This window comes from Lagopus muta, chromosome 4 (assembly GCF_023343835.1).
Source record: "Lagopus muta isolate bLagMut1 chromosome 4, bLagMut1 primary, whole genome shotgun sequence".
In the NCBI taxonomy this organism is placed as follows: Eukaryota; Metazoa; Chordata; class Aves; order Galliformes; family Phasianidae; genus Lagopus; species Lagopus muta.
Window position 1 is genome coordinate 34,639,685 of NC_064436.1, and position 20,811 is coordinate 34,660,495.

The 20,811-nt window shown below is 41.1% G+C and overlaps 1 protein-coding gene across 6 annotated transcripts in view; it reads left to right on the plus strand.

Annotated features, from left to right (window-relative positions):
- Nucleotides 1-14,924, plus strand: part of TNIP3 (TNFAIP3 interacting protein 3) — an 85,530-nt gene extending 70,606 nt beyond the window's left edge. For 3 of the 6 annotated variants that reach the window (XR_007376221.1, XR_007376222.1, XR_007376223.1), the window contains 2 exons: nucleotides 12,070-12,243; nucleotides 13,776-14,924. Coding sequence is in view for 3 of the 6 variants with exons in the window: in XM_048941282.1 (XP_048797239.1) it covers nucleotides 12,070-12,144 (75 nt within the window). In the remaining 3 variants the exon portion in view is untranslated. Of the gene's footprint in view, nucleotides 1-5,974; nucleotides 6,859-12,069; nucleotides 12,244-13,775 lie in introns of those variants that run through there. The other 3 variants (XM_048941283.1, XM_048941285.1, XM_048941282.1) reach the window with 2 other exon arrangements.
- The last annotated feature ends 5,887 nt before the right edge of the window (nucleotides 14,925-20,811 follow it).

Sequence of the window (20,811 nt, forward strand, 5' to 3'; positions counted from 1 at the left end):
GAGTGATTTATTGCACCAGAGAATACTGAGAGGATGTTTATACCAGTGTATGAAACGTCCGGCCACCAACTGCAGCTGTGGTCCAGGGCAGTACACTTAGGGGATCTGAAGAAAAGCAAATTATTTTTCACTGTTTGATTATAATGACTTCTGCCTCCTTGAAAATCTTTTTTAAACCCCATGTTCTGTCTTTCTTTAACTGTTCCTTGTCCAGAACATCCAAATGCCACCTCCTCAGTGAAACAGTGAGTAGGAAACTCACAGACTTTTCCCTTTCTTTTTTTAGTGTCCATAATGAAGAATTCTCAGCTAGTACCATCATGGTGCTATGTAGGGTATGTCTGTAGTGTATCTTCAGGGCTCTTTTTATCTTTGCTAATAAAACAGTGTTTTATTAGCCATTGGTCACAGAGAAGTCCAATGTCTACTATCAATTAAAATGCACTAGCCTGGATTTATATGTTATATATAGTCACTTAAATTAAATCTGTATTTAAGCCATTTGTTTTAAGAAATGTTTCAAATTTAGAATCTCCAAGAATATATGATGAAAGTGTTCTTAATGTTTTCCAATTTCTTTGTTCTCTTTTTGACTACTTCTAATTGCAATTCTGAGTTTAAATGAGTTAGTATGTGTGGCAGCATTCCTGAGTCTCATTTCTCAGCTTTCATTTCCTCATTAGGTGATAAACTGACCAATAAATCTCATCTCTTCTGAGCTAGTGCTTCATTATAGAAAAACCAAACACCAGTGCAGCAACTCTGAGCATGAGGCAGTTGCCTTTAGAAATGCTGTTTTGGTAGATTGATGTTTCTAGGGCAAACCTTTAGATTTTCCCTATCTGAACGTAGTTTCCTTCAATACTGGTATTTTTTCTTTGAGAAATAATTACTAAGTATGTTTCACAGATTGTGGCATTAGAACTGAAGACAAATGAGGTGAATCAGAAGACAGATCTTTTCAATGACATGCTGTAAAAAAAAACTCCAACCCAGTTTTAAACGCCTCTCAAATCTGAGAGTGTCTGTGCTGGCAGTAACTAGCTCTGTGATACAGAATAGATAGAGGTGCTCCTATCTGTGCACCATTTATGGATTTAATCTGGGTGAAAAGAAGGGTCTGTAGGCTTTGCAGTAAGATGAAGTTACTGTACAGTGAGAGTGGGTGCTGCGGCTTGGGAGACTAGTTCTCAGCCTTGAAATGACAGCAGTGTGACCTTGAACACAGAGTTCAAAGCCTAATGCAACAGTGTTCTCAAGTGTCTTGCACCTGCCTTTGTTTGTGTAGAGCATGAGAATTTGAAGGCTGGCGTGTGTGCAAGCAGGTATGAGTATCTGGATGTGACCAAGCACAACTAGTAATCTTGGTATACATTTATGAGTACTTAAAATTTTGATCTCCCTATGTGTCTGAATAGGTAAAACAAAAGCTATTGACTGTTATAGACATGATGTTGTCCAAGACTAGCTACTGAGAATAATATGTGGCCTCTCTATATTTTTGATTCAGTAATCAGGATTTAAATTACTTAATCCATTTTTATTCACAGATGCCCACGGCTATTTTTGAAATGCTTTCTTTAATAAAAGTTAATGCTTCCCCAAGGAAAATGACAGTCAATCTGAAAGGACAAAGCAATGAATGTTTCAAACTATAGTGATTGTAGCCATAAAGAGCTCTTAAAGTAGCAAGAGACAATATATGTGCATCTCCTGGCTGAGGAAATGAATCAGGGGAAATGGAAGACTTTAAAGAAAAACAACTAAAATCTAGAACTCCCAGATAAGAAAGGGAGGGTGGAAAAACCTCAAGACCTCAGGAATTTAAGGGCAGAAATCGATATGGGGTAGGAAGAGGAAGCCCAAGTGAGGCAAGCTGCAATTGAACTGCATTTGCTATGTTGAAATGAGAGAAATGAGACATCCTACAGTAAAGTCAGAAAGAGGAGGAAGAACTTCTTGGGATAAATTGTCCTGCAAAAAAGAGTAAGAAAGAGTCCTGGCTAGTAATACTTGTAGTGGTCTACCAAAAACAAACAAACAAACAAACAAAAAAGCCTAAAGACACTGCCAAACAAAGGTAGAGGAAGAGGTGGTTTATGTTAGCTTTGGTGTCTCTAAAAGCTGTCTGCTTAGTGGATCAGAAATAGTTGCATTAGGGTGCAAATCTGTCCTGAAATGAATTTACCTTTTCTGCAAGTATTTGTGATAGAGGCATCTGTGCTGTTGTAAGCTGACATTTTTTTTCTTTAGACTACTTTGTATTGACTACTAAACTTGCTTCATATAAATAAATTTCTGGCAATAGAGCATTTAGTTAAATATTATCAAAGTACCATTCAGGCCTTTGAGACCTTAGAAACAGTTTCAGTGGGCCTCATATATTAAGAAAGATGGTACTGCCATTGGTAATCATAGGAGCTTGGAGACTCTTTGACCTGTGAGGGGTTGCGTGGAACAGTGAAGATTTACTTACCACATAAAATATAACTTCCAGAAAGGTTGGGATCCAAGCCGAATCCAGAAATATTCAACAGACATTTGCAAAGAGGAGCATGTGGACTGTATCCAAACTTACAGATCTGATTTCCTTGCTTTTTCTTCCTACTAGTATCCCAGAAGTTTCACGTTGCACGTGTTGTTGAACAGCTCAAAACAAGTCAGATGACTCATATCAGAGCACAGCTTGTCTGTAAGAACAAAGATGTCTTCTCCTTCTCTTCCCAAACATGAAACACTCCATCTGAAGGCAGGCTGCATGGGGAATTAGGCAGGAGCACTCTGTGCCTTGCCATGCCCCATAGATGGGTGGTAGTAGAGACTAGGCTATTAAGTAATGGGCGTTCATGGTTTGCAGGGCAGGGTTAGGACAAATCACTTCGCTTCCAAAAATGTGAGGCTATTTGCTTGAGGGTCACAATAAAGAGAGAAGGGCAGTGTGTAATGATAAATGGTAGGAGGTGGGTAGAGGTTAAGGAAGAGGCTAAGGAAGAAGAGAGATGACTCATTGCATGAGCAATGGGTTTCTGAGAAGTTAACTTCTCCTGTCTGCCTCTGGGATGATCCCATCCCCAGTTCTTCACTCTTTGGAAATCCTGCTCTTACAGCGTGCTTAAATCCTTCCAGCTCAGCCTTGTTCTGCCAGCTGTGCTGCTTTCAGAGGGACATTAGCTCCTAAATATCTGTGCTTTGTCACTCAGAATTGTTGGAACAAGTTTCCCCTTTTTTTTCCCCTCCTTTCTAGGGAGCAAGGCAGAAAGAATTCCAGCAAGTGCATTTAATGTCACTTTTTTTGGCAAATAGTGTTGACTTCCTTCCTTATCCAACTGCGTAACATTGAAAAGGCAGTTTAGGGAAGAAAAAAAAAAAAAAAAAAAGACTAATATTTGGACATTTTCCCCGAACTCAGTTTTTAATGGAAAATTGTCTGGAAAAGAGGTTTATAGCACAAAGCCTACTCTGAGCAATGCCACAACTGCTGGCACATACTGATTTCTTCACATCCAAAGTTAATGTTACTGTATTTGTTTTCTTGGCAGAAAGAGTCTCAATACATGTTTGAGAACCCCAATTGCCCCCGTTTGATACAACTACTGGATTTCTTTCACCTAAACTGTACATTTTAGTTTTGGATCCAGTTATGCTGGGCACAGGCAGCTCTTAGCGAGGCAACTGGCATTCCTTGGAAAGCAGAAACCAACCTGTGAAGCCCTAGTGATGCCCAAAAGAGTACGTGTAGCAGCTTGATATGTCCACTTACTTTCATTATAATATCATCTCCTGTTCCCCTCTGCACTGCGCTGCTTTCCAGATTTTGGCCTCAAGGGTACCTACTTTGCGGCTAATGTTGTTATAATTACAGCTAATTGGAAGAAGAGGGGGGAAGTGTGGGGTTTTCCATTGAAAATAATGGCATCTGCAGGGAGGGGAAAAATGTGAAATGGAAAAATTTATTTGCGGAGATCTTCAACGAAAAACAGAACAAAAGTCAATTAACTGACATCTTAATTTTCCTGGAGAGGGAAAAAAAAAAAAAAAAAGAAAGAAACACTGTTGGTATTTACCCTGTCTTCAGTGCATACATTTCATTAGAAAAGTCAAGACAGTTATTTAATTAACAGCTTGCCCTCCCTCGGGTGTGTATACGTGATTATTTCCAGGATTTTCACTGATACAACTTGAGTTTTGCTGCTGCAATATAAAGAAAAGACCACTCTGTACCCCTCTAAGATTTAACATCAAAAACATGAGAAGTATTTCTTTTTGAAGTCAGTTTGAGATAGAGATCACAGAAAAATTTTTAATTTTCTACAGTACAATCCGAAAGTGTCTAATGTGAAGAGAAACAGTATATATATCTGTATATCTCTGGATATAATTTCATTTCTATTGAACACCATATTGTGATTTATCTAGATCTTGTTTTGCTTTCAGTGGACGTTGGATATTAAATTTGGTGTGAAGTTTTTGAAAGATGGTGCTTGGTAGAAAAGTTGTGTTTCATCATCCTTGCTGTTGCAGGGGGCTATGTGTATGAAATTACTCCGCTGCATATCTGTAAGGTTTATTTGCATCTCTGCCCAGAGATACTACCTGACCCTGTTCTGACTGGGGAAGGATTTGTGTTCTATCTTCATGGAGTCATGTGAGCAGAAAAGAGGATGCTGGAAAAGTAGGACCAGACTGGACATCTTGCTCTTGCTGCCGAATCATGGAAGCTTTTGGTCTTCCTCTACACTCATTTCTATGGCAGACTGTTGGTGCCATGCTGTTATGTGACCTTGGGGCTGGGAGCAGAAGAGGCTTTTGTGCAGTGATGGACCAGAGCTGCCTGGAACTCTCAAAATGCAAGTCAGAGGCTCAAGGCCAAAGAGTCAGTGTTTCACATTTTCATCAAATTGTTTTCTTTGGAAAAGGTTTTGCTTCAAAAGCTGAGGTGTTCCCTATGTGGTAGAAGAGTACAATATTCCACTGGATGGATGAACTGTAAATTATTGATTTATCTTACGTGCACATAATGCACAAATATTTATATTTATATATTTGTATTTCTTTCTGTCTACCTTAAATATGTACAAAGAACCAATCTGCTAATGGTTGCATTTCCTGGCTTTTCTGAACAAGGAACGTGAATTTTAGCTCTGATAATACCTGAAAGGAAAAATTTAGCCAAAATCAATGATTTGTGTGGTGCTGTGCCTTGTCACAGATGTGGATACTTTGGTTAACTTTCTTTCATCTGCATTTGGATATCATCAACCCCATGTGTTCAGACATGAAAGATGGGGTTACTGCATAGTAGCTGCAGAGCAATTCTCCTAGGCAAATTCAAATCCCTGTTAGAGGTATTTCACTCCTAATATTTCTCTTGTAAGCGAAGTGGTGTGAGCACCAGTGTATGTGCTACTAGCAACAAGTTACAGCATTTCAAGAATCTTTTGAAGCTTCAGGAAGGAAGGACATATTACATTGGCCATAGTACATTTCCTTTCTCTGATCATTTTTTGTTTTCCTAGCTTGAATGAGTTACTGATAAACACATCCAAAGTGCAGACACCTACTTAACAGTTGTATTATTACTGAATTCTTCTCTCTGTTGTACTTTTGTACTTACCTACTCTCTTGGGTGCACCTACTGTTAATGTACACCTAATGAGCACTGCTGAATGTCAGTTGCTCTTTTTAGAGATCTAGAAGGGTTTTATATAGGGAATGGAGGTTAATAGAACCTCCGAATTGCACTGTACCATGATTATTCAGGACTAGATAGAGAATGCTGGTGCACTGCAGTATGTCCCCACACTCCTTTGCTTCTTCATGCTCACTATTATTTGTATTGGGTTGATTACTGGCTTGTAAGGATGTGTGATATTGGCTCCAAGGGAAGGGGAGGAGAGAAAACATTGAGATAAATGAATCATTAGCAGATTGGATTTCTCAGTGTCAGAATCATGCTATTGATTTACTTTTGCAGATTCATCATCAGAGAAAGGAGCCCATCACTGACAGCCTTTGACCTGAAGATGTGTACACCCAAGACTGCAAGCTAGTCTTGCAATTTCATTATTTGGTTTTGTTCTGTTTTTCTTTTGGTGTTTTTTTTTTTTTGGGTCCCAGCTCCTTATCTCTTCAGGCATGTTATTTATGCCTTGTGAAATCCCTGTGAGGACAATAGAAAAGCTGATTGTTCAGGCTAGAGATCCTCACGATCCACTTAAAACTCCACTGGGAAGCGTTAATGCCCTTTGTTCTGAAAATGCTGTTTGTGCAGGCTATTTGTTAAGAAGCCTTGTGATAAAAGATGGAGCTGTTGCTGGGGCTTTGGAAGACAGTTGCATCTGGTTTGAATTCAAGAGTTTCCAGCTCTATAGCGTTGTGATTCTTTCTGTTTAACGATTGTAATTGTTTTTATTTGATTCCTGGGAATGATTTGTTTATGGTACCATCTTGAATTCTGTAGGTTTTCTTGGTTGTGTGTAAAAAAGGAAATGCACTTCACTGTTTTAACATGTGCAATTGGAATCAGGTGCCATTGATGTAAGGCCAGGCACATGGTGCCTATTCCCATTCTGAGTCCAGGCCAGCCCTCCTTTCAAAACAATAATTCTTTTTCTATTCATACTTATTTGTATCTGTATAGTTTTTGTGTAAGTATTTCATGAGCTTAACTTCACAGTGAAAGCAGATTTATATTTCCAAAGACTTCTTGCAAAGAATCCCCCTGCAATGAATCTGAACATTGTCATGTGACTTCCAATCAGAGAATAAAGCCTGGATTTCTAAACAAAATTGTATTACGACTATGAGACTTTTCTAAAACTCCGGTCAATGCCTGTTCATCAAGTACTGCCTCGTAACCCACTTGCCAGACTGCCTCTTCCCTTCAGGCTCTTGGTGAAGGAGGTACCCCAAGCTGCTGGGACCCCATCTAAAGGAATAAGTGGGGACTTAGTGCCAGGAGCCATATGAGATGTCCTGTGTGCTTTCCTGCTATCAAGAAGTAGTTAATATGAGTTGAAATTCTTACTCAAGCAGATTATTGATCTATATGTAGACAGAGAGGAATCAGCTAGAGAAGGTTTGTGTGTCATTTCTGCATTTAGAACAGATACTTTAATTCCCATCAACATACACAGGCATTTAAATAATAACCATATAGGATGAAACATGTTGCGAGTTTGATTTTAGACACACTAGGGAAGAGTCCATGGGAAAGAACTTTTCTATTGTTAAATTTTACTGCAATGCTGCTCTTGCCTATGCTGATTAAAGAAAAGCTTTCCTAACTTACAGTAAAGAACTGGGAAGAGCCTAAGCGAAGCGCCAAGTGAACTGAGCACTGGAGAGAAATTGCTTTTTCACGATCTATTGAAAATTAGAGTTTTAATTGCAAGACTAGCCCCAGAACAAACTCCCTGCCTGCTAGATAAAGAGGAGTTTTTATCGCTGTGTGAATTTGCAGTTGGCTTGCAGACAGTATAGCAGTGGATCGCTTAACTAGCAAACAGTGTAAGAGCGCGACTCCGATTAGCTATTTGGCTAATAAGGGTGAGATCATGGAAAATGCTAATGCAGTGCCTTCGGAAAATCCAATTATAATGTAGCCCGGCTCAATGCAGGCTCCCAGCAGGTGACCAGTGTTGTGGGCAGGGCACCCTGCACTCAAAGGCGCCGTGCCTTCCCCAAACAGACCAGCTTCTGTGTAGCTGCTGTGGGAGGCAACAAACCTCGCTTCATTCATTTCGATGTTTTCCCCAACACACTTCGAAGGTTTGTGCCTTCCATTGGTGGAGCTTAACTCATTATCTTGCAACTTGTGCAGGCATTATTTGGCCCAAGCAGATGATTCAACGCGAGCCATTCACCGTAAGAAAATAGAGCTTGCAGGGCTACCTTTTTCTCAGTTTAGTCACAGGCTTTTAGTGTCTGGCTGGCTTGGGCACAAGGCGATAAACCTTGACTCAAGCAGATCCCAATCACGCTAAGTGTGAGGTAGTCTTTGTGTTATATGGTAGAAAAACCACATATTTTTGGATGTGCCTAAAATGTCCATAGAGTTCTTTCTTATTTTCTGGTACAGATGCATGTTTCCTAAATGCAGGCCCTGTTCTCTATTTGAGTTAGTGTTATCAGGTTCAGGTACCCCCAATGGATATGCTTTCTTCAGTGGCCTGGACAAATTTGGGGAGGTGAGTTATTCTAGTTGAAGATCAACCAAAACTGCTCATAGCAAGCAATTGTTCCTTCCTCTAGTTTTGCCAAAACTGGGCACCAGCACCTTTAAAAAAAAATTCTGCCAGTCCCCAATCTCTCTTTCATGTTTTATTTTCCAGACACCTGCCAGATTTTCCATCTGAGCCTTTCAATTGAACTTTCTCCAATATTTTTGTGTACTGGTGGTGAGCGTATTTTTGCAGTTAAGAGCTCATGTCTTGTATTTGTGAAAGGCCTTTTCTTTTTACCTCCCTTTTTCTGTAGGAACTGCTGAGGGTTTGGGAATGCTGGAATTACTATGCAAATTGCCAAAGGAGCAATTCGCACAGACAGAGTAACTCTATTTAATAATGGACCCGAAACTTATTTGAATACCTGAATCTTTAATGAGCTCTGCTAAGGTTTGTAGGCCCTCTTTTCCTCTCTTTCATGCTGGCTTGGGAAAACAAGGCAAGCACAGAGTGAGCTCCTGTCAAAACCCTTCAGCCATTTAAAGGGATGTTTACTAGCCTTTGCACTTCCTCTTTTACTGCAGGACTCTGACTTGCAGCCTGCATGCTTCTTCTTGTTTGTCTAGCAGAGCCACTGCCGTGCCTTGTTCAATCTCCGTCCATGCTGCCCACCACTCAGCTGCACTGTTAAAAGTGGTAAACTTTGATGGTTACGATGAGGAACTGACCCGTGGTGAAACTGATTACTCACTGAGTTAACATGATGGGGCTCCCAGATGTCTCCTTGCTGGTTGTGGCCAGCTCACCATCTTCCTTCTGCTGGGCATGCTCCAGCTGTCATCACAGAACTGTGCAGATTCTGAGTGGCAAGCCGTGGAATCTAATGGACACACAATTTTACTAAATAACACTAAATAATTTAGTAAAAAAAAAAAATCTAATTTACTGAAATCTAAAAATGTGCTTTTTGGCATAGGTTTCTATAGATTTTTTTTTCAAAACTGAACTTTTTCCATACAGCTACAGTGTTACATACTTAACATGCTGTGAAGAAATTTTCATTTCAATGAATGAGAGCAAGTCTTCATATGTCAGGTTAAATTATCCGCTTCTAATATTATCCTTATGTTATTTACAACATGATATGCTGGGTTCACTAAATGATGTTTTGATTATCATAACAGTAATTATCCAACATTAAAGTAGGAGCACATGTTTGAATGCATGGAGTGATTAATGCAAATGAGACACTGGAAAGCTTGAGGTCTTTGGGGAATTTTCGTCCTTTTGTGTGTGTGTGTGTGCTTGTGTGTGTGGAGCCAGCAGATGTGACACCAGCATTTTGCTTGCATGAAATTTTAGGTTTGGGTTTACTTACCAGGTATTTAAAACACCATGTTTGTCTAAAATAATGTAGTTCTAAAAGCGCTTTTCTTTTCTGAAAGAATTAGGTGCAATCGGGGACAGTCATGCTAATGATTATTCCATTCTGTTTCTATAGATATATTTTTCTACTTTCTTACATAGATACTCTGTGGCACACTATGAGGATTTAATTGATGATAAGTAAGTTGTTACATAAGTGTTTATAAATCACTAAATAGTATCCCTCCTTAGTCTCTCTCAGTCTTAAATTTCATTTCTTTCAAGAAGGAAAAATTGCCAGTAGAAGCTGGGAGCTGTTCTAATTGCCTTGCGAGCCCTGGATAAAAGAAAAAGTGGGCAAACTATGCAGGGTTTCCCAGATAAACATATATCCTATCCTATAAAAGGGAGGCTAGGTATTCCAGCTCAGAATGATTTGAGAGAATACAAGCAAAATTTTTGATCAACTTACCTTCCCTGAATCCATAATTTTTGATCTTTTGCTGCATTGATATTTAATTTCTTGTCCAAACAATGAATCTTTATCTCATTCTATTTCCCTTATAATGTTTCACTGTTTCTCCTAGCTTCTTACCTTTCTTTCGCTTTCCAGAGTATGACTTTTCATCCTATATGATAAGATGTTTCTATTGTAGCCTTCATTATTTGCCTGTCAGAAATATTTCTGTTATTGTTCAAACTCCTTAACCTCATTTCCCATCTTCTCTGTGTGATTGATTTCTAAATCCTTCTATACATGCTATGGCCTTTCAAACTGTGGTGTACCATCCTTGTTTGTTTTTAATAATTGCTAAGAAGTTCAGTGCTTTGTTTTCTAGATCTCTTGGCAAGGAATGTTATCCCTGTAGGAGAGATTAGTCTGTTATCCTCTGCAATGCAAAGTGTTCTATTGTTATACATAATCCTACGAATTATAATAAGAACATTTTCAAAACAAAATATTTTCTTCTTAGATAAAATGAATATAAACAGTAAAACTAGAAGTGCATTATTAATGCTAGGGATAGCAGGACCCTTTGCCTCTGTTTGTCCACACCCGACTGCAGTAGCTCTGTGTCATACTTTCAGTCTCCTTCCCTGTGTTGTTGCTCTGTTTGCTTTCATTTCTTTATGTTTTGGAGGAATTAGGATTATGAGATGCCCAAAAGTTCTTGTCATTGTCCTCCTCTTTCTCTGCAGTTTGGAATAGGAATAGAAGCTAGTGTTGTATGACAAAAACTTTTGATCAGACTCATCTCAGCTCTCCATCCGCCCCAGAACATCCTGGAAATGCAGCTTTACCCTAATGAGATGAAATTCTGCTACAGCCATTCCTGTAGCACTCTGTGCTGAACTGAGAGAGCATTTCTACTCACGCTAGAGTACTCTCCCTTGTTTAAAAAAAAAAAAGCAAAACAACAACAACAAAAACCCCTCAAGATTTAAAAACAATTTCTGTATTTTGACTTTGTTATGAGAATGACAGGAGAATTTCTCTGTGTTTTGCAGATGCGAGTGTAAAGGTCTGTGAGACACCGCAGGGTGGAAAGTATTGTTCTGATTAGTGAAACACTTTCCCACCAGGAGCCAGGATACGGGCTAATTCTGCATTTCCACTTAGGGCAGCAGCAACCCCTCTCCACCATCCCTGCAGGTGGGAACCCCCAGGTGCTTCCTGCCTCAGGGCTGCTCGTGCAAAGGGCCCACACCAGCTGCAGGGCATGCAACACGGCTTAGGACAACGAGGGCAGGCAGATAGGGTGTATAACAGAGTATGTTCACTGATGCTAGATCGTTGCAAAAGCTGAGATCTGGTGAGGCTGAGACTGTAGGTTACAGCATTGTTGATCTAGTGGAAGGCATCAGAATAGGGAGCTTTGCAGCTCTCTCCACCGCTAAAGAAGGATTTGGAGAAGGGAATTGTTGTGGACTGGGAAGCAGAATGTATGCTACTGGTATTTATATGGCATAACCTGATTGAGAGATTACTTACAGCTTTGATGAAAACTAGAACACTTTGGTTGGCATTTTCATCTTCAGGTTGCTTTATTTCATTTAGTTGCTTGGTTTAATTGAGGAGACAGAGGGAAATGCTTTAATTATCTTGGAGGAAATTTTCATTTTGTTCCTACCTGTTCTGGCATCCTGAGCCTCAGCTCTTAGCAGCATAAATACCAAATTAATCCATTTAATGGAGGCACACAGAACTGGCATGTACTTAGGTCCACTGCAAGTTACTCACAAAATCACCTCTCGTTGACTAAGTATGCTGCTCACTTAGCAATGATACTGAAGGCAAGGCATAAAGCATCAGCCAGATTATTTCATTATGATTAAAACTTATAAAGAACTTTACTGAAACTTGAAATATGAGCTGGTCTGTCCCTTCTAATTGTGATCCAGCAGGGAACCTGTTGTAACAAAATATCAGAAGAAACTCTCTTGGTTTTGCTGAAGAGCTGATAATGAGAGCAGAAAACATGGTCAACAACCAAAGAATGGAATACTTCAAATAATATTCTTTTTGCATAAATGACAGGGCAAACACCAAATCAACTTTGGAAGAACAATTTGCCCCATATTTTCAGTCTTCATGTGGAAGTCAGCACTTTGATACACTCAAAGAACAAGCTCCAAAAGCAGAACACCTCACCATAAAGGCAAGCCTGCTGCTGTCGAATGACCCCCGTGAGTTGCAGCTCTGCATTACAAGGTACCTGTTGGGTGGCTGGGAGGAAAATTTCCAGAATAAAACAGTGATTAATCGGAATGTGCTGTTAATTTAATCGCATTCCCACGGGGAACCTCAGACAGTGCTACCATTCACAGGCTTGCCATAACTTCCTACTGTTCCACAGATGCCTGTGGCAGGCTCCACTTTTCATGCTCGTTGCTCTGAAGTCCTTTACTCCTGAGTCGCACAAACCATCTATTTTGTGTTTTATGAGCCAAATGAGGTATGTGGATAGTAAAATTTCTGCTGGATGAGAACTGAGGAGGTTAATGCTCAACAAGCAGGAAGCTTTTCCAAATAATTGAATTCTTATTAATGAAAGTTCTCTCCCTGATGAATGCAAATATTCAAGCGATAGCATATTGTGAGACACTTCGTATCTGGATGCACAGATAAGAGACGTGGGAAAGGCAAACAAAAACCTTTGAGCAGCACCAGGGAGGAGTAGGATGCTGAAGAAGGAAGAAACATTCTCTATAGCTTCCACTTTGGTTCTGACTCACCCAGCTTGCTCAGTTTTGTTTGATTTCTATATGTAAACTCTGTAACTGCTGATGAGGATAATTTAATTTTGTTTTAAAACAGCTTAATTTTATGAAGACCATAAGCCTTTCTTCATCTGAATAGAAACTGATGCAAGCATTGCACCTTGATTTATGTATCCTAGACAGTGCTCAGGCTCAAATGTGTTAGGACTGCTCAGCAGCTGTCTTTCATCCTGGCCCCTCTTTCTCAAGAAAGAGCACAGTCGCACTCCCGTTGCATTGCAGTCATATAAATCTCCATTAACTTCTTTGGGCTGCTTTGAATTGCTGCAGATCATTCCATGAAATTCTGCAGACATTCCACCTCTGGAGTCCACAGACACCTGGTGGGGATCTGCAGAGCCATGTCAATTCTGTCTCTGTTAAACTGCATGGGTGTTCCATGATCTACGGGAAAAATGCATGCAGTCAACCCACGTGCTTCCAGGTGGCTGAGGGATGGCGTGTGAGCTGTGAAGCTCCTGCACGTGTGAACACATCCACTTTGTGCTCTAAAAGCTTGGTCTCAGCTTGAGAGCAGAGACTTACTGCTATAACTTCCAGACAGGTTATGCAGCAAGGGTCAGGGTGCCATGTCCCCAGGGCAGAGATTTAAAGTAACAGAAAATGAAGGCTTCTTTTTAACCAGGTCTGTCCAGTCCGGGAAACTTTACCTGTGCTGAGAAGGCTTTATATGAATCTGGGTGGCAGAAGAGAGTTTCCTGCCACCAGCTTTTTGAAAATCTGCCACCATGCTGGTGCTTCCTTAGCGCTTACTTTTTGTTTATACACTGGTAGGGCGAAAGTGCATTTCCATTTATTTTATTTACTCTTTTATAAGGGCACTTTGAGTTTACTAGGACAGTTTAATTGGGCTCCAAAGCAGCCTGTCCTGCTTACACAAGTTGTGCTGTTTTTTCCATTGCTGTTTTTCCTGTTGGGATCAGGGGCCTCTGAAGCTAAACGTTGTCTCTTTTTTGCCTTCAGGCTGCAGAAAGGCTTATTGTGCCTTTTGGCATTGCTCATATGCTGCCAGGTGATGGCTGTTGGACATCTATTTCTTCCTTAGACGCCTTTACTGAGCCAGAGTGGGGTGTTTCAGCAGGACGGAGAAGGTCAGTGCCCCTTTAGCAGAATTAGCTCGAAGAAATCTCAGTATGCAAGATCAGAGAATCGACTCATGCCCTCATCCAGGTGAGATCTACCCCGTAAACCTGATTTTAAAGACTCAAGTCTGCTGCTCATGTCAGAGCCTCTTTAATCTCCACCCTGACTCCTCAGCTAACAGAGCTATGGGGCTTTCTGAGGGATGGTGGCAAGCCACAAAGAATAAAAACAGGACATTTGGACAGACAATGTTGTCAGTGCTGTACAACGTTGGCATTTAGATAATGTTTTTCCTTGCTAGTACAGTCTGCATGATCTGAACTTTGGAATGTTAGCCATGTGATGAACTGCTGTCTGAGTGGTTATACTGCAGACTATGCAGATATTTTGCTGATGTTACCATAAGTGTGCTGTTTCATATTTCTCATTTTTAGTAGGAGCAATTGTCTTTCAGAAAGTTGTTTGATAAAGCCATAACAGGTAGAAATGTAGTTGAGAGTGACCAGCTTGGATTTCCTTTATGATCATACTCACATATCTCTGAAAGAATGTTCCACCTTTATTCACTACTTTGGAAAATACCTCTAAGATTATCCAGTCTAACTGTCCACCCAAGCTCACCATGCCTTCTATCCACATCCGTCAGTACCCCATCTTCATGTTTTTTGAACACCTTCAGGGACAGTAACTCCACCACCTTCTGGGGTTGCCCATTCCAATGCAATGTACTTTTATTGGAGAAGAATTTTTCCCCAGTATCTGACCTGAACATCCCCTAGCATAATATATGACCGTTACCTCTTGTTCTACTTTGCCTTAATAAGAATATCAAAATATGGTCAATGGTGTACAGTCATCCAACTTGGTGCTGCGGTAGGGTCAGCTATGGCTCTGCCCTCTCTGCCTATATGCTCTGTCTAATGCACCACATAAAGTTTGGAGTAATGGTTTCCTCTTCAAGGAAATGCATTTGCCACAGGGATCACTGTTCCAATGTTTGGATTCTGATCATCCCCAGAAAGCTGAGAAAAAGTGCTACCTGTGGAGCCTAGAAGAATGTAGATTTCAGTGAGAAACTGGGGTCTTGTGAAATTTTTGCCTGCATGTTTCTTGTATTTAGTTTAGGTGTTTTCCAAGCAGTAATCTTGGTAAAAATTCCTCAGAGTCCTCTGGCACAGTGGGTAGTGGTGTTTACAGACAATAAATGTTGATTCTGTGTGGAGGGATGGGAAGTGAAACTGCGGTTGGAGAATGCTTGTTGGCTTGTACAATAGCCTTAAAGCTGGTGTTGAGAAAAAATAATTATCTTCAAGCAAACAACTCCATTTGGAACAGTAATACCCCAAATGTATTTCCAGCCACTTAATCCAGAGATGCTCTTTCCACTCTGAATCTCTGGCTTAGCTGGCTCCCTGTGTTCCTCCAGCTGGTGTTGTAAAAATGAGAGGCAAGATTAAATAAATGTATCCAGTCAATTCCTCCTTGGCTCTTATGGCTTTAGAAGTAAGCTCATCTGCACAGATTTCTTAATGTCTTGAGGCAAACTCTCCCATGGACTTTCGTTAGGACCACACACAAACATTCAGTTCTCTCATTTTTCTCGTAATTGCCCATCTTCTAATGAGCAGTCCTTGCTCTTATCAAGGGTTGCAAATAACTTCTTTTGAATAGCTCTGATGTACTTAGCTACAAGGAAATTGTAAACAGTGAGCATCTCCGCTGTGCCTTTTGCTCTTCACAACATATGAATAGTGTGAAAAAACAGACCAGCTAGCTGGGCTTGTTGGGTGTCTGCAGAACTGTGCAAGCCATTCACGCAGCCGTGTGAGTCCTGCTACCTCCTGAGTTGTGGAAGCTCCTCTTTGTGCCAGAGGGAGCATGGAGAGTGCTCTGGAAGGCAGACAAGTTAGTTATGTGCGTTCCCACATGCGGCATTCCTTAATCACAGACAAATTTCTGCTGTTACAGAAGATGTTGGTTTTTAAGCTTTGCATAATTGTATTTAATATCATTTCAATCTCAAATGTTTTTAAATTTTGCTTTCCTAGCCAATGCAGTTTATTACGGTTAGCTTTTAATCTTCCACAGTGGTCTCTATTATCAGTTCACTTGAGATGGGAAGCAATTAATAGATCTTTGAAACAGATGTTCTACTTAGACTGAGTGAAATATCTTTACATGATCCAGTATTTAGTAACAAAGGATTCAAAATGATGATAACACCCTTAGAAGAGGGAACCGTGTGGCTCTGGAGCTGTGCTGTCTCCCATCAATACACCCATAAATCCACTACAGTTTCCATCCAGATGTCCCCAGCATGCGTGCGCGAGGAGGACCGCAGAACGTCCAGACCCAGAGGCGAGCCCTGCCAGCCCTGAGGGCCCCAGTCTGTCTCTGGGATGCAGAAACGGCCATTTGCCCTCGGAGCAGCCGGGTTGAACCGTGCTGGCGTTCCGGGCAGGCCCACGAGATGGCGCTCGTGTGTGAAGGATGGGGCTCCTCGGGCCGCGGCCGGGGCCAGGAGGGGACATCGGCCTCGCTTTTAGCGCATTTTTTGTTTGTATTGAGCAAGCCTGGCTTCCCGAGCGCTTGCTGCTAACTGGCAACGCTCAGCAGGAAAGGTGGGGGAAATGGGAATGTGTTCTTGCGGCTAGAAGTGCTTGAAACTTCCCTTGGTGTGTTCGTTGTCCTGTCGCTCGCTTGTCTGGCGAAGCTGTTCCAGCTCTCGCTCTCTCCGATCTTTCTATCCCCTAGCATGCTTCCCATGTGTAATTACAACTCTTCCATCCCTTAGCTATTAAACCCAAATAAAATCACGGCACTGGAAAACTTGCTTAATGGTTTAGAGGAAAATATGTGCAATGGGGGTGTGAGGAGGAAAAGCATTCAACCTGACACATAGTTACCCAGTGTAAAGCTGATCGAACTTCCCAGTGAGGCAAAGAAAGCAGCATTAGCTGTGTCTTACGCTCTGTGCACTTCGCCTCACAGATTTCGTGTCTCAAATGCTTTAAAAAAAATCCATTTATAGAAGTGCATTAGTTACTCGTGTAACCAAACAAGTACACTAATTCATCACATAATGGCAGCATAAGGCAGCATAATAAAGGGCAGCATAAACACTCCACCCTGCAGGACGTTGTGCTTCTCTTCAACATGGGTGGTACGAGCAGCAAAGAGGTTTGGGTTCCGCTTCTCGTGGTGTAATGCAACCATGTTCCACCTTCTTTGGGGAAGGCAGAATGAATGATCATCACTAATTCCACTTTCTAATAAGTTAAGTAATCATGACCCACCTTTGTTAAGCAGCATGGCCATCCGGACTGTGCTGAGAATCTTACTGGGCAATGTAAACCTGAGATTGGTTTGCTATCAGATTCATTTTAATCTTCATCAACCAACCAACAAGTGCAGTCACACCGAACGGCCACTGGCTTCAAACAATGCAAAGATGGCCTACTGCCCCGTAGTGTGTGTGTTTGTGAGAAGGGAAAAACCTACAGTCAGGTGGGCTTTTATTCTAAGCCATGTAGGATGAGATTCTTTTCTATCATGCTTTTAGCAGAAGCAGAAGCATTACTATACTACTCTGCCATTATCAGATCTCTTTTCCATAGAAGTGGATGTGAGATCACAAAGCGTTGGTGCCAGCTGCAGGGTGCTACTGGGTACACTTAGATAAGAGCTAATATATCTGGATTTATGCTTCTAATGCTGTATGACTAGTTGTGCCAGGTGTTCTAGCTTAATGTGATCTCTTTCTGCATTGTTAAAGCCCACAGTGTGGGCTTTGAAAATGGATCAAATCAGAACCTGTGCCTCCCCAGTTCGTTTCCTCATTGGTCTATGTCAGTAATTATGGGGAATCAAACCCTAGCTCAGATGTGTTTCCGTTTCTCCCAGCTATGGTGTATTTCTGCTTCCCATGATTGGGCTTATGACCAACAGTTCCTTTTTAATCTCTTCCTTTTTCCTGTCTATTAAATAAATTACATGTTCACATTTCCTAGGAATAACAAGTGTTTGCCAGTTATATACACACAGTGAGATGGGCCATCGTGTTCACAGAGGTAGCCATATCTAAAACACAGCAATATTATATGCTACAGATATACACAGATATTAAGGATTCTGAACATCTTCGTATCAAACTCTCAGCTGGGGATCCTGGATCTTCTGGGAAAGGGGTAAAGGAAGAAATATAATCATCATACGTGCAGTTGGGGTATTTCTGTGGAGTCTGCAATTTTGTTTTCTTCTTATCACTGGTTATCCAAAAGGGAAATCTCAAGTCTTGAAATGGGAGAGGAGGAGGATATCAAAGGCCGCTCATCCCCTTGAGGTAAGAAGGAGAGGAAGAGGAGGAAGAGGCTGATGCCATGGACTTTTCAGTGGCCTGGAGGGAACTGCGTAGGGCATCTCCAAGCTGCCTTTCATGAAAATGAATCCTTCTCAGTGAGGCGTCACCACATTAAACCCAAATCAGTTTGTCAAATCTGTTCTGATTTGCTGCCAAGCAAGTTGAAATCTTTTGCGTTTTACAGATGAATGCTTTAGGAGTCACCAAGTTGGCCATCAGAATCACAATTACTGTTTACAGTTTTGCACTGAGGTTTTATAGTGAGCAGAATGTCCTGTTTCTCGATAAGAGCTGCTTGCAAAAACTGTATGTGCAGCTGAATCTTGCTGCTCAGACAAGAATTTGTGGCTCTGTGGTGTGAGTTTGTAATGCTGTGATTGAAAACAGCAACTTGAACAAACACTGCAGTAACGTGTTGAAAACAATTTTTTTTTTAAAGACAGGAATATAATGAGAATTTAGAGCTGGGATGTGTCTGTGGGAACACCTAGCCACATAAGAATTAAAGAGTGCATGTTCTAGATCAAAGCAGCCTGTAGTTTGTATTACTTCTAATTATTGTACCATTCTCTTTTATTAAATTCATTTGTTTTAATTAGCAGAATAGATAATTTGCATCAGAGTTTAAGAGGTCTATTGGACACTTGAGATTAAATCAATGATTTGTTAACAATTTTATCTGGGAAGTAGATTAGATTATTTAAATTATGTGAAATAGCACCAATTTTCTTTTCTCAGTGGAATAAAATCATGATTAAGAAATAATGCTTGGAGCATGAGAGCTCTGCTCATCATTATTTTGAACATGCAGATGTGGGACTTTACAGTAAAATTGTCATCTTTAATTTGTTTTTCTAATATTATATAAAATTTGACAAAATCAAACAAGTGGTGTTTAATGGCAAATGATTTCCAGCAACAGTATGGGAAACTCTGGTGTTTGCCACTTGACTCAATACAACTGTATTTTAGGTTTTTGCTTTGGATTTGTGGTCTTGGAGCAAAAAGTCTTATTAATCAGTTCATAAAACAGTAGGATTAAGAAGAATGTACCGGAGGTGTAAAACAGTCGACACTAAGAGATTTTAAAATTAGCTTAATAAATAAATCATAATTGGATAAAATAGGTGAGTAATGAGTTCAGAGCGGCCCAAATGTGCAATTTCTCAAGCTCAGTGGCAGCGTGGCAGCTCGCACCACAGCTGGGCAAAGCCTGGAGGGCGCGTGGCAGGGGGCTGCAATGTTGCATTAGCTGCACTTTGCCATCGAGGTGTCTCAGTTGGTCCCTCTCACAGCAGTGCTTTTAAGTGATGCGGAAGAAGCTGAGCTAACTCGCAAGATGCATGCCAACTGCTGCGTTTGCTTTTGATTTTTCTTCCTCTTGAGATGGGGTAAAGGAAATGTCCTTCATTACAGCAAGAAGCCAGGAAGGGAGGCAGGTCCCTGCGGCTCTGACTCTCTGTGGGTGTGTGTGGGACACCCACTGGCAAGTGCTGTCCCTCAGAGCCCTGCTGCCCTGCCCATCCACGACCCTGCAGGGCTGGGAGCTGAAGCCATCGCAGCCTTATCACTGATCAATATGTCCAGCATAACGTTGCGCTTTCTGAGGTTAATAGATAACAATACCCTTTCCCTACCAGCAAACATAAATCGATTACTGAGGGCAGATCTTCAGATCTGCACCACAATGAGAGTCACATAATCGGGTGAAAAAAAAGATAGATACACACAATTAAACACGCACATGCAGGCACACAGTGTCATCTGTCCTCTATTCTGAATGCGCAGCAGTGCTGGGTGCTAAAATTTGCAATGAATTATTTATACGATGAATTAGCCCTCTTCTCTGCTTCTAGAATATCCAATTGCAGGTTTCCATTTTGGTTCCAGAAAGATTTATTATTCAGATTTATTCATGGGACAGATTATTAAACATTTCCTCCCCTTTTCCCTCTGTAATGCATAACATACATCTTGTTTCTGGTAGCACCTCTCTGCTCAGGCAGGGGCTCCCAGCATGGAGAAACAGCACACAACGCAGAGAATTTGCTGCCTTTCTTGTGAACCAATTACAGATGTTCCAAATTTTGGATATTGGTTTGCTCAACTTAAGTCAAAACAGTTTCAGTCCCTAAGTAAATGAACCATGGCTGCATGAAAGATCACAGCTAGATGTGAGTGAGTGATTTGGCTCTCATCACTATTTTGACATTCGGTTTTGTGCTCATTCTTTTTTTCCTGGTAAAACTCCATTCTTCGGAATTCTTTGATAGATGGAAAAGAGAAGCCAATGGCTGAAGTCATCTGCTCAGAAGTTTCCTGATCTCCTTCCCCTGGAGTGTCTCAGTTTTGCTGCCTTGGCACAAGAAGCTGCCCTTTACCACCTTCCCTCTTGCTATGGGCGCTGTGAGCTGCTCAGCCTGCTGGTGGCTGCTCGCACAGAAGCCCGAGCTCGGAGCTCTGCACTAAGTGTAAGTCTCCCCTGTGCTTTGACAGTGCCCATGACAGCCAAGTGGATTCAAGTGGAAATCGCCAGCTTTCTTTCAAATACCCCTG